Source organism: Manis javanica, chromosome 11 (genome assembly GCF_040802235.1).
Source record: "Manis javanica isolate MJ-LG chromosome 11, MJ_LKY, whole genome shotgun sequence".
Taxonomy (NCBI): Eukaryota; Metazoa; Chordata; class Mammalia; order Pholidota; family Manidae; genus Manis; species Manis javanica.
This window is the reverse complement of record NC_133166.1, coordinates 66115032-66129140: the sequence shown is the minus strand read 5'-3', so window position 1 is coordinate 66129140 and position 14109 is coordinate 66115032. Positions and strand designations below refer to the sequence as shown.

At 39.9% G+C, this 14109-nt stretch overlaps 1 protein-coding gene across 11 annotated transcripts in view; it reads left to right on the top strand.

Moving 5' to 3' along the window:
- AMBRA1 (autophagy and beclin 1 regulator 1) overlaps window positions 1-14109 on the top strand; it is a 238059-nt gene that overhangs the window by 37619 nt on the left and 186331 nt on the right. For 8 of the 11 annotated variants that reach the window (XM_036994095.2, XM_073216497.1, XM_073216498.1 and 5 more), the window contains 6 exons: window positions 4000-4253; window positions 4619-4677; window positions 5188-5371; window positions 5993-6165; window positions 7117-7183; window positions 7722-9175. In XM_036994095.2, coding sequence (XP_036849990.1) covers window positions 4119-4253; window positions 4619-4677; window positions 5188-5371; window positions 5993-6165; window positions 7117-7183; window positions 7722-9175 — 2072 coding nt within the window. In that variant the 5' untranslated portion in view covers window positions 4000-4118. The remainder of the gene's footprint in view (window positions 1-3999; window positions 4254-4618; window positions 4678-5187; window positions 5372-5992; window positions 6166-7116; window positions 7184-7721; window positions 9176-14109) is intronic. The other 3 variants (XM_073216501.1, XM_073216500.1, XM_073216499.1) reach the window with 1 other exon arrangement.

The window sequence follows — 14109 nt, the reverse complement described above, 5'->3', positions numbered from 1 at the left end:
TCCTTTTAAAGAAACAGCAAATATTTTTCTTCAGACAAAAGAGACTGTGCAATTGTTTTAGTCCCTTTGACTTCTGGCTTCAGTAAGACTTTCTCTTGTTTGAACTCGTAGTATGTTTCAGTCCCTGGAAATTGATAGACAAGCTCTTTGGTAATCCTGAGTTTAGTTTTTAGTTTTCTTGATAACTGGTATTTGTAGTAGCTCTTTCCTCTTCCTTCTGATTCCTGTAGGAGCTTCAGGTTGCACCACAGTTTTCTGAATCATACAGTGTTTTGTGACCTATATATTACTCTTCCTATTGAATTACATGAGGTCAGGTCAGATTTTTTTTTTTAGGAATTGAGACAGCAGTTGTTACATTATAAGATTATAAAGGGCTTAAATTTATTTCTTTGAAAGTGCTTTTATGTTGTACTGTTAGAACAGGGACCCTCAAAACTTTTCTTATCTTCTTTATATCAGGTGAAAGAACCATGGACTGAAAAAATATTATAGACTCAATAAAAGTTTAAGGTGAACTAATGTGAACTGTATTTCTGGTACCTTCCTAGTTAGTAATTGTTCAGCTGTGTGAATGTTTCACTTCCAGACTTTTGGTCTTAAATCATGAGTTGTCAGGGTCACCGAAAAGGTTATTTCCTTCCAGGTAGTTTATTCTTCACTTTTTCAGAAGATTGGCCCACAGCATGTTGATATTTTTTGTGTGTGCATATTTATATCATGCACTAATGAGGGATGATGGTTATACATGAGGATACAGGCTAGTTTGTATCTTTGTCACCCCTTAAGAAACTGTGCTATATATGATGAGAAACTTGGAGTGTTTCTCTTCATTCTGACTTTTTACACTTCTGTATTCCAGGGAGAAAACTTCTTTCAGCACAGCAAAGGCTATTTTGCCTTCTGTCTATATTTGGATGCATCTAGGGTTGTATACTTTTTAGATTGCAGCCTTTTGTGAAATGTAGAAAGGCAGCTGCTGTTTGACTTTCCACAATACGCATTTATTACTTTTAAAATTTAAAAAGGTAGAGCACAGCCTTTTCTAATCACTGAATGACCTGTAATCCCACCAACCAGACAACCATGGTTAGTATTTTTTAATATTTCCTTGGTGTCATTATTCTCCAAGATTTTTTTAAAACAAAATGGGATCATACTGTATATATACTTTTATATTCTCCTTTTTTCACTAAATATGTATTTTTTTCATATCATTTAATGTTTTAAAAATAAGTTTTGAATAGGTAATACATTTAAAAAATAAAAATTACATAAAACAAGAACACTGAGAAGTCTTGCTTCCATCTTTATCCCCATACATCTTGTCCCTTTAGTCCCTAATGCCCATTAATTTCTCCTCCTATTCAAAAGATAACATTACTATATATATTATTCTGTACCTTGCTTTTTTCCCTCTTAGCTGTATATTTTGGAGATCTCTTCTTATTGGTACCCAGAGAATCTTCCTTATCATAGATTAGTCATCTAGTCTCCTTTAGATGGACACTTGGGTTTGTTCCCAGTTTTCGATATTACAAACAAGAAGACAGAGTAGTAATTAGAGGGGGAAAATTAAGCATTTGCCCTGTATCAGGTATTAAGGGAAAGTTCTTTCTAGAAGAATACAGCTTAATAAATGTAGAAATAACAATGGAATTGGAAAATCAACATTTTTCAGCACCCAGATAATTCAAGAAGGAATCATCAGTGTCTGCTAAACCATAAAACAAAAGGTTGAGGAGGAATAAGATACTCCCTTAGTGCTAAATGTTAGCCACAGGTTGCTAATTGCAAAGGGGAAAATATACTTTTATAAAGAGCTCTGGTTGTTACAAACTCCACCAGTGGCCATATTTTGCCAGGTGATCATATGATTTGCCAACTCCCCCTAACTGAGGGTGTCTGAGAATATGTACCACCTCATGTACTGCATCCTGAGGTACATAGATAGCATCCCCTATTTTTGCCAAAAGCACTTCAGTAGTCAGCATTTCAGATCTAACTTGTTTACAAGAAATACCAGGATGAAGAAGAAAGCTAAATGGCACTGTGAAGAAATAGTCTGACAAAACTAGGATGTAAGACATCCTACAAGTCAACTGTCCCGGTCTTTTAAAAAAGCTTGCTTTGTAAATAAATAAATAAATAAACATAAACAAAACTGACCAAAAGAAAACTCGGAGGCTATTCCAGAATAGAAGGACATAATAACCAAATTCATTGTTTGAGTTTTGATTGGATTCTGGATTTTTTTTTTAAGCCAACTATTGAAGATATTTTTTGGACACTTGGGGAAATTTGAATGATGACTGAGTAGTAGATGATAATTGATGTGAGAATGGTATTGTGGGTATGAAGCCAGATGTCCTTATTCCTAGGAGATGCATAGTGAGGTACGAAGGGTTATAGTGCACTGATGTCTGCTGAAATGGTTCAGAAAAAAATAAAAACCACTCATTTATTGTCATATCTCTATCCATGGAGTTAAATAAAGCAAATTAAACAAAATATTAACAGTTCTTGACTCTACATGGTGAATAGTGTGTGTTTGTTCTACTGTACCTTGCTTTTTTCCCTCTCTTAGCTGTATGTTTTGGAGATCTCTTCTTATTGGTACCTAGAGAATCTTTCTTACCGTAGATTAGTCATCTAGTCCCCTTTAGATGGACACTTGGGTTTGTTATACTGTTATATTAGTGCAGTATACCTGAAACCAATAGTAATACTGTATACCAACTATACTTCAATTAAAAAATAAATAAAATGAGAAAAAAAAACTTGTATCTGTATATTTAAAATTTTTCATAAAAAAGTTGAAGAAACAGTGCTGTGATGAGTAACATTTACATTTGTGTTCTTCAGAGACACCATTTTGTTGGGCTGTATATTCCATTGTACAGAGGAGCCACAGTTCTTTAATTGTTCCATGTGTGTATATTTTGGTGCTAGTTGGCATTGTAGTAGAATTTCTGTTTGTTTTGTGAGTTTTATGCCCTTTTAAGACTTCTGGTGGATGAGAAAAGTGAATTGAAGTATTTTTCATCTCTTTGCTCCTCTGTCCACTACCCTGGAACTTCAGTGGACCAGGGGAAAAAGAGAGTGAGAAACATACCCCCAAAGCAGTCCTTATGTACTTGCTTTCAGGTAGAGAAGTGAAGCTGTTACATAGGGGTCATCCTTCAACTAAAAGCCTTTTAGGTCGGATTAGCTGTTCTTAGTTTGGAGGCTGCTGAGTGGGGAGGAGAAGAGTTGGTATCAGAGGGGCAGCATGACACAGAATGGGAGGGCAGGGGGATGTTTCTGACCCATTTTAGACCTTTTTATTAGTAACAAAAGTTCTTCCTGTCTAATAAAAGAATAATCTGTTCTTTTTTTTCTCTTTGTATTTATTTTTAATTGAAGTATAGTTGATATATAGTATTATATTGGTTTCAGGTGTACAACAGTGATTTGACAATTATATACGTTACTATATGCTCACCACAATAAGTGTAGTTACTGTCACCATGCAAAGATATTACAGTATTATTCGTTATATTCCCTATGCTGTACTTTCATCCCAGTGACTAATATTTATAATTGGAACTTTGTACCTCTTTATCCCCTTCACCTATTTCACCAGTCCCCCCCAACTCCCTCCTCTATGGCAACTATCAGTTCTCCGTGGTTATGAGTCTGTTTTGGTGGTTTGTTTATTTTGTTTTTTACATTCCACATACTAAGTGAAATCATATGGTATTTGTCTTTCTCTGACTTATTTAACTTAGCATGATAGAATGGTCTGTTCTTTAGATTTAAGGCTGAGCTATGGAAGATATAAGAGGAATTTGAAGAAAAAATAGTTTTGGAGGAAAAGTTCTAAGAGAAGGGTCTTTTCTGAGAAAGTGTCATGAATTATGAAAAGAATACTTTCCTCTTTGAGCTAGAATTCTATTTGCAGTGGGAAGCTTCTCTGATTGCAGAATAGATGTTCTTTGACATTAATGTCTATCTTAGATTTCCATGAAGACAACTGACAAGGACCTGAATGGCCTCATTTTAGCTGCTTCAGTGTGTGGAGCTATTGTTTGCTCCTTCTTTTCCTGTGCCTGGTGTGACAGTGGCTACTGAGAGCCATGAAGGTTGTTCCAGAAAAGAACGCTGTCCGGATACTCTGGGGACGAGAAAGGGGCACTAGGACCTTTGGAGCTCAGCGGCTTCTGCAGGAGCTGGTTGAAGATAAAACCCGTTGGATGAAATGGGAGGGCAAGGTAAGAAAAAAGGATATTTTAGACAGAGGATTTGCAGGGTGACAGTAGAATGGGGCCTTAAAACGGGTTAATGACAAAGTTGGGTGTAATTTATTTTGTGTAGAACTGATATATTTGATTTAGGCCTTTTTTGTTTTGTTTTGTTTACAAATTTAGAAGAATTTATGGGCTAGAAATATCTTTTTCCTTTACAGCTAGACCTTCTTAAATTAGGGTTATCTCTCTCAACGTACAGCTTGTTCATTGTCATTATTTTTTATGCTTACACTGTGAATACTAATCTAGAATGGTTCATGTGCTTTTGAGATAGAGTGAGCCATAGCTTATAAATAATGTGTTGTAACTCTTCTTTCTTTGTTTCTCAGAGAGTGGAACTGCCAGATAGTCCACGCTCTACCTTCTTACTGGCCTTCAGCCCAGACAGGTATCTAGTACTCCTCTATAACTTAACATAAGACTTATGATAGCATTGCTTTCTGTATATTTGGCCTAGCTTGATCTTCCAAGTCAAATTCCTGAAGGCTCTTTGAACAGCACTGTATGAACAGAGTTTTGCCAGTATATTGAAAAGAGAAGGAAAGTAGATGAGCAGCACCAAACATAAAAATAATGGGAATGAGCAAAAGAAACATGAACATCAAGGATTAAAACTTGAAAATTTCTCGGTAACAGTCTGTTGGCTATGTGATACAGTGTGATAGTTTTCCCAGCTAGGAAAAATATTCTTTGAAGGGGATATATGTCATTTGGGGACAGTTGGAGACTCCAGAAAGTTTTAAAGATCCAAATATTTCTGTTGTGTGTAATACCCATGGTGTAGTTTTTTTCATGCTGGGATGGGGAATAATACCAGTTTCCTATGTTGTACAAAGCTGATAAAGTTTGTTACCCTCCCATGTGCGTCACATTCACTTCCTACTTTTTGATTCCCTAGGACTTTCTTGGCCTCCACTCATGTGAACCATAACATCTATATTACGGAGGTGAAGACCGGCAAGTGTGTTCATTCTCTGATTGGACACCGCCGCACTCCGTGGTGTGTCACTTTTCATCCCACCATCTCGGGCCTTATTGCTTCTGGCTGCCTAGATGGGGAGGTTAGGATTTGGGATTTACACGTAAGTATTTCATTTTCTTTGATACGCTAAATGGTGCAGAGATTTATTTACCATTGGGTTCTTAATTCTGGAGGAGAGACTAGCCAAGTTCTCAGGACTACCTCTGAATAATTGGTAGTCACTGCCCACTTAATCAGGAGGATTCCACTTAGCCCATAGTCCTCCATTCTGAGGTGAATACCCTAATTATTCTTCTGTCCGCCCATTGTGACATAGTACTGGAGGCTCTAAGATGTACTCAGGATGGATTTCTCTTGTCTTAGAGCAAGGATTTATAGTACTCTGATCATGATCATCAAAGCAGTACGCTCTTTGTACTGGTGACTGGCTAGTGAGTTGTTATGCACCATGTCATGCACCAAGCTTGAGTTTTCACAGGCTTCAGAAACGAACTGTGGATGCTTATTGCTTATGGATTGTAGATGTTTTGGAGAACCGAGCTGACAGTAATGTTTTCTGATAAATCAGTGACACTGCCAGATCACTGAATTTCTACATCAGTTTACAGAGGACATATTAAATAAAGTAGTCATTTTGCCTTAAATGGACCATAAAAATTGACATCTCAGTCTGCTGACAATTTGTATAACGTGAGAATATTTGGGATTGGTTCATTCACAGGGTGGCAGTGAAAGCTGGTTCACAGATAGCAACAATGCCATTGCCTCTCTGGCTTTCCACCCTACGGCTCAGCTCCTGCTGATTGCCACTGCCAACGAGATCCACTTCTGGGACTGGAGTCGACGGGAACCCTTTGCTGTGGTGAAGACAGCTAGTGAGATGGAGCGGGTCCGGTGAGTGTGCTGCCCACTAGTGATGTATAGTGTAGGACTAACATGGCAGACAACATTTACGCTTGCTGTTACCTCAGAGAGGGTTGTTATCCCTGCTTAAGGCAGGTTGTTATCCCTATGGCTCCTCCTACTTCTCAAGCAGCTTGCCAGTCAGCTGGGAAGCAGTTCATTTTGTTCATTACAGCTGTTTCCTTATTGGCCTCATCTTCTAATTTCTGATGACCCAGGGTCATTAGAATCTTCTTTAGGTTCAAAGTTATGTGGGTGTGGAATACAGCCCAATTTTGGGAAAACCTGAAGGGTCTTCAGGTGGTGGATAGCTTGGTGGGTAATTGCTCATCCCTGGTTATGTGTTTATCAAACTAGAAGGTAGAGATGTAAGTATCTATCAAATCTGCTAAATGATATTTATTTAACCCTCAAAAGCAAAACACACATTGCCTGAATTCAAGTTGACACATTGTTTTCCTTTGGTCCTCTTGGTATTGCAGTTGGATATAAGCTAATTTTCTAGTGTCACCTGTTTACTTGATGCTGAGACTAGACCATTGTCATCAGAATTCATGCTTCTTGCCAGTGTGGCTGCCCTGTAAGGGAAGCACTGAATGTGGCAAAGTATCAGAACGTTTTATGCTTTATCATCATGACTGCCCTTAGATATGAGCACTGTGTGCTTCCCCTAGCTGCTTCCTGGGATGGAAGCCAGGTGTTTTTTTATCTTATTTTTGTGATACACTATTCCCTTATTCTGGCAAGTGTGAGAAGGTAACAATAAGTATTGAGCCTTAGTATTTTAATCTGTTTGAAAGTTTTGAAAGTCTCTGGCATGAAGTGGTTATCTGGATAATCCCACAATTATCAGCAATGATTGCTCTTACTAAAGAAAGGTTTCTTTCCTCTTCTTGGTTAACATAATCTCTCTATACATGTCTGTCTCTTCTGTGTTTTCAGTCTGGTGAGATTTGATCCTCTTGGACACTACTTACTCACAGCAATTGTTAACCCCTCTAATCAGCAGGTAAGTTGGCAGCTTCAACTCCATCTAAATTATGGGTTATTTTATAAATCTGCTCTACTTCTGATTATATTGGACTTGAATTTTCAATGCCTAAGTGTTTCTTTCCAGTCAAGATTCAAAACTACCTTCAGACTGTATATTCAAAGTTACAGCTATAATCTTGACAGGGAGTCAATTCTGAAACCTCCAAGTGACTGCCCCATTGAAGTAATGAAGTGATGAGGTGGTGGTTGGTTGCTTGTCATTTGCGAGCCTCTTATGTGTTGACATCTTGCTTCCCCTTGCCACCTTTTGTAAGATAACTGGTTTGCTGGATGTAACCATTCAGAGATGCTGCTAATTGGAAGTGAATAGTTTAATACCATATGATAATTCTGAATCAGAAGCCAGTTAGTTCCAAGTGCTTCAGCGGCTGAGTTGTTGCCTGTCTATGAAGGCTGTTTTCCTTAGATAATTATTAGTAGTTATTCTTGATTTATCTGGAGGTTCTACCTAACTGCCTTGCTCTACCCCTACCCCACCTTGGTCCACATTGCAGGGTGATGATGAACCAGATATCCCTATAGATGGGACAGAATTATCCCACTACCGTCAGCGTGCCCTCCTGCAATCACAGCCAGTGCGCCGGACACCTCTTCTCCACAATTTCCTGCACATGCTGTCCTCCCGCTCCTCTGGCATCCAGGTGGGAGAGCAAAGCACAGTGCAAGATTCTGCTAACCCCTCACCCCCACCGCCTCCCCCTCAGCCCTCCACGGAGCACCCCAGGACTTCCGCTTACATCACGCTCCAACAGTGGGTCAGTTACCCCACAGCTGAGTGCTGCCAGCACCTTGGGATCCTGTGCCTTTGCAGCCACTGCTCTGGCACTCGAGTTCCTTCCCTCTTGCCACACCAGGACAGTGTCCCCCCTGCTTCTGCCAGGGCTACTACCCCTTCCTTTTCTTTTGTACAGACCGAGCCCTTCCATCCCCCGGAGCAGGCCTCATCAACGCAGCAGGACCAGGGCCTCCTGAACCGGCCATCTGCATTCAGTACAGTCCAGAGCAGCACTGCCAGCAACACGCTCCGCAACCTCAGCCTGGGCCCCACCCGTCGCTCTTTGGGAGGCCCTTTGTCTAGCCACCCTTCTAGGTATCACCGAGAAATAGCTCCCGGGCTGACAGGTTCTGAGTGGACCCGGACAGTGCTCAGTCTGAACTCCCGCTCTGAGGCGGAATCCATGCCTCCGCCCAGGACCAGTGCCTCTTCAGTGAGTTTGCTGTCTGTGCTGAGACAGCAGGAAGGTGGCTCTCAAGCATCTGTGTACACTTCAGCTACAGAAGGGAGGGGGTTCCCTGCTCCAGGGTTGGCAGCTGAGTCAGATGGAGGGACTAGCTCTAGCCAAAACAACTCAGGCAGCATTCGCCATGAGCTTCAATGTGACCTGCGCCGCTTCTTTTTGGAATATGACCGGCTTCAGGAGCTGGACCACAGCCTGAGTGGGGAATCCCCCCAGACACAGCAGGCCCAGGAAATGCTCAACAATAACATTGAATCTGAGAGGCCAGGCCCCTCCCACCAGCCCACCCCACACAGCAGTGAGAATAACTCCAACTTGGCCCGTGGCCACCTGAATCGCTGCCGTGCTTGCCACAATCTCCTGACCTTCAACAATGATACCCTGCGCTGGGAAAGAACCATACCTACCTACTCCTCTAGCGAGGCCAGCTCCTCTTGGCAGGTTCCCGGTACCTTAGAGAGCAGGCCATCAAGTGGCAGCCAGTTGCCACCTCTTGAGCGGACTGAGGGCCAAATACCCAGCTCCGGCAGGCTGGAGTTGAGCAGCTCTGCTAGTCCGCAGGAGGAGAGGACTGTTGGGGTGGCCTTCAACCAGGAGACAGGCCACTGGGAAAGAATTTACACCCAGTCCAGCAGATCTGGAACTGTCTCACAGGAGGCCTTACATCAGGATATACCTGAGGAAAGCTCTGAAGAAGATTCACTCAGGAGGTAAGCAGTTGCTTTCCTGTCTTTTCCTCCATCCCTTACTTTTCTCCTTATATCTCTTCCTTCAGTCCTATAGAAGTTATGGCTAGATCTGGAGTGTATGGGACCCATGCATCTGGTTCTGATCTCCCTAGCTTCCATTACATCTTCTTGGAAAATCTTGCTCTCGTGGCAGAGATAGGACGGGGTATAGCAGTATGAGTCAGCTGCCTCTGCTAGCTCCTTTTCTGGCTAAATTGATGGGACCCTTAACCTTAAAGGAGAGTGTAGATGAGGTCAGAGAGGCATGAAGAAGTGGAACCATTGACTACCTCTGCCATGCTTTTTGACCTTGAAGGATTGTATGTGTAAGTCTAGTTATTGTGAAACAAGAAAATGTCATGCAATGCCTAAGAATAAGTCAGATTAGTGTATTGACTCTTCTTCGCTTGTGTTGCTTTGGACAGCTGTGTTCACCTCTTGAACCTTATCTTTTAGACATTGCAGTTTGAAAAAGGGAAGAGAAAGTAATATATGTGTGTGTGTCAAGGAAAGTCCATATTTTTTTAGAGATAATTTTTGGACAGCAAGTTAGTTTAAGATTCTTTGAGTAGATCTTCCAGGTGGATATTCACCTCGGGTTGGGGAAGAATGGTTCACACAAGGAAGGCCTCTCCATACTTGCGTCAGCATCTCAGGCAACTCGTTCACGGGAAAAAACAGAGTAGGTGTAGTTGATTGCCCACCATGTGTTCCATGCATGACTATATACGCATCTATCTTGATTTATTAGGGACTTCTTTCTGTAATTCTGTAAAGGTCAAATCTAGCATAATCACTAACTCCCAGAATACGCCTTTTGGATCCAAACAGCATATTGCTATGCATTGCATTCTCTGTTGAAGCAACTAAAATTTCTCTGACATAAGCTTCTAACAAGGGTGGGGATATGGATTGTGCACATAATGTACTTGTTATTTTGGGAGAATGCTTTAGAGAGGTATGCAGTTAATCAGTATTTGTTGAATGGTTACAGCTTTTCTAGCACTGTGCTAGGCACTGTTGAGAATACAAAAAAACTGTAGTATAGGGACTTTGCCCACTAGAAGTATATAAGGTTGTTGTAGAGGCAAGACTTACTTGCATGCAATTATATAAAAAATGTAGATGACACAAATGCTTCATTATATATATGGTACTGAGATTAAATGTAGTCTAATTTCAGAGAAAGGGAAATATCATCAAAGAAAGCTTTATAAAATCAAACCTTGAAAGATGGGTAGGATATAGAAAGGGAAAGACCTTTTTATTTTAGGGGAACAATATATAATAAGGGAGGAAAGGGCATGGCAAAATGCAAGATAGTAGGCAGTTACTAACGGCATTTGCCAGAGGAACAGAGGGACACTTGGTTGGATAGTAAAGACAGTGTTATTACAGGTTGTTACTATGCCCATATGAGTGAGATTAGCCTGTATTACCATCTAAATTCCTGGCTTTGGACTGTTTTGTCTCGCATAATGGTGTGTATCAGGAGCTGGAACTCTCTTCCTCTTTGTCAAGAGTTGACAAGGTACTAGCACAGTGTCTGACAGTAGTAGGCATTAAAAAAGTTTGTTAAAGGTTGCAATAAAAGCAGTATAGCACAGAGAAGACAAGTAGTGACTCTATAGCATCTTACTACGCTGATGGACAGTAACTGTAATGGGGTATGTGGTGGGGACTTTGATAATGGGGGAAATCTAATAACCATAATGTTCCTCATGTAATTGTATATTAATGATACCAAAAAAAAAGGTAGCCATAAAAGAACTGCCTTCAGCTACAGCTCAAAAAGCCTGCCAATGCCTGTTTCCATAGTACCAACTGGCTTCTGGTAAGCCAATGTCTGTCTTATTCTAGCAGTGCCTCTTTGTGTCTTGTTCTGAGAATTGTTGTTCTGAGAAATAATCTACTGTTTGACATACCAATTACTATGTGTTAGGTACTGTATTCTAGCTTTGCATTAATTATTTACAATTTCCACAATAATTCTCTGCAAAGCAGGTATTGAATTTCCCATCTTACATAGGAGGAAAGTGAGGCTCAGAGAAGCTGAGTTTTTTGGCTGTAGTAGTTTGCTGAGTGGGGATTTGAGCTCTGGTATACATGACTAAAGATTTTTCCAAGCTGCCTCTATTCCTTAATGTCAGAACCTCATTTTTAGGTGAACCATTTTTATTTATTTTTCTTTTCTTCTAACTTTATATTATGGAAATATTCAAACATATAAATGAAGGAAAAGTATAATAAATGAACTCCCATATACCCTTCACCCGACTTCAAGATTTTTAACACTTGGCAAACTCTTTCATCTATATCCCCTACCCACTCCTTCCACCTGGACATCATATAATTTTATCAGAAAATACTCCAGTACTGTGTTTCTCTAGGGAAATGCTTGCTGTCCATTAGAAGATGGAAATGTTTATTGTCTGTGCTGTCCGGTGTGGTAGCCACTAGACACATGTGGCTGTTGAGCATTTGAAGTGTGGCTAGTATGATCTGAGGATTACATTGAATTTAAAATTTGTAAATAATTTAAATGAAAATAGCCACATGTGGCAAAAATATTAATGATCACTCCTTAAAAAAGTATTAAAACCCAGAAGCTATTAAGAATCTATCAGAGTTGTAGACAAAAAGTAGTATGTGTTTGTAGTTTAAATAAAAAAGTTTCAGCATTTTAAAAATGTGTGTTATAGAAAATGAAGTCTCTTCTTGTCTTGCTATAAACAGTTTTATTATATATGCTCCTTTTCTTTTAAAATAAGCAAATAAGGCAAGTAATGGTTGTCATTGTAAAATAGTATATTAATACAGTAGTTATTTATTGAATCGTTTTTAGGTGAGCTGGGGTGAAGTGTATCAGGAGGGCTGACAGCCCTCACTAAATTGAGGTACCTTGTATGATATTCTTAATGTAAGCCCTTTAAAGAAGGGCCACACTTCAGTCACAGATACAGAAGCTGTTAATCACATCAGCTGAAGGGCCCTGTTCTCTAGTTGACCCGGCCCTTGCCTAGACTTCCCAGCAGGTGTCAGTGTTGGGCTGTTTATGCTACCAGACAAGGCTGGCAGAGAAGAAAAGGTGTCTTTACTGAATGTGTACTTCTGCTTGAAGAAACAAGATTTATTCCTTGGCCTTGTAGTAGGAGATAGACCAAGGAGTCATACTTCAATCCTTGGTGCTGCTGATATGATTACTAATGTTTGCAAATAGTGAGAATATTAAGTACAAGCGTGTATTACAGTCTAGATCTATGTTGCCAGGTAGTGATTACCAGTTCACAGCTTGTCTCCTTTTGCCTGTGGGCAGTGGAGGGTGAGCTGTCTCTATAATCTGACTCTAGCTTATAATTTATAAATTGGGTGGCAGACTGTTCACTTCACCATGAGAAACTCTTTTTGGGTTTAATAGCCCAGAATCTAGTGGGAGATCAGGATATTGTGTGTTCCTGCGATAGAAGTCCCTGTGGCCTTGAAAGGCTGGTATTAGGAAAAAGAGAAAAATCATTTAAGTGGCATCTTTAAACTGGAGAAAACCTAGAGTTTATAGGCTAGCCTCTTTTTTTAATAGATGAGAAAATTTAGATTCAGAAAAAGGAAATTACTTTTTAAAGAGGTGCTTGTGGCAAAAGTGGACTCCTGAATCCTAAAAAGGGCACTCTTTCCTCCTCTCATTTGAAATTAGTGCTTTCACACATCAGTTTTATCCATCAAAACCTCTTTTGCTCCTGTGGATCACTACCTGAGGGGGCTTTTCAGTTAACTCTCTTTGTAAGAAATTAGAAGGCTGACACATCATTTGTAATTATTGTCTCTGGGTAGTAATAGAGCCAACACAATGTTTCTGAGGATACAGGAGAAAAACACTTTTAGTTATTTGCCCATAGACTGCATTGATTAATCCTTTTTAAAGTGATTCCAGTTAGGCAGTTCATTGTTAGAATTCCAACAACTGGGAAGTCAAAATTGGGCTTAATCTTCCCCAAATAAATTGTTTCTGCATTCATTCTCCAGATAGGTAACAAGGTCTTGCATCTGAAGTGTTTAATAAGATTGAGTGTATTCTGAGAACTGATGTCTTTTCGTGTACGTTTCCCTTATGATAGAGGAAGAGCGGGGAAGACATTGACAATTATAGCATAAAATTTGGCCAGAATATTGAATGTCAGAATTGGAAGCCCACATTAGATTTGTAAGTTTTTCGCACCCTTGTGAGGGAATTGCTTTGGAGTTTGGAGCAATCTGAGGTCTCTTGAGGCTTCATGGGCCATCTGACTTGTTTGATGCCTAAGCTCTAGTCATGAGGGGATTCTCCAGGATGCTGTCAGCAGAAACACCATTGATGGTAGGAAATAAATGGATATGTCTACAGGACTTGTCATAGGTCTACAGAGGGAGAGGGCAACCTAAAAATTAGGAAAGTACATCTTCTCAGCTTGATTATAATGTAGAGAATGGTCCATCTTTAGTAGTTTTTCTGTGCCACTGACCTGACCGAGTGTACAGGATTTACATATTTTAAATCTCTCCCATTGGGTAGCATCCTCAATTTATTATTCAAAACCTAACACAGCTGTCACCTTTGCTTTTGGGAAACCTTCCCTGACTGCCCCTAACACTTTCTCTGCTTTGTTGCTTGAGTACTATATTAGATACAGATACTTTCTTGTAATATTGCACCCATGACAGAAAAATACTTGTTTCCTTTTCTGTCATTGAACTCCCTGAAGGTGGTGTTTGTGTCTATATCCCTACCATTCCTAGAATACTACCTAGCACATAGTAGGTACTCAATAAACGGTAGTTAAATTGAACAAATGAAATTGAAATTGCATCCCCTTTGATTGAATATGTAGTTTAAATCCTTTTTAACTTTCTTAGTAAAAAAGACAAGACCCATTATTATATCA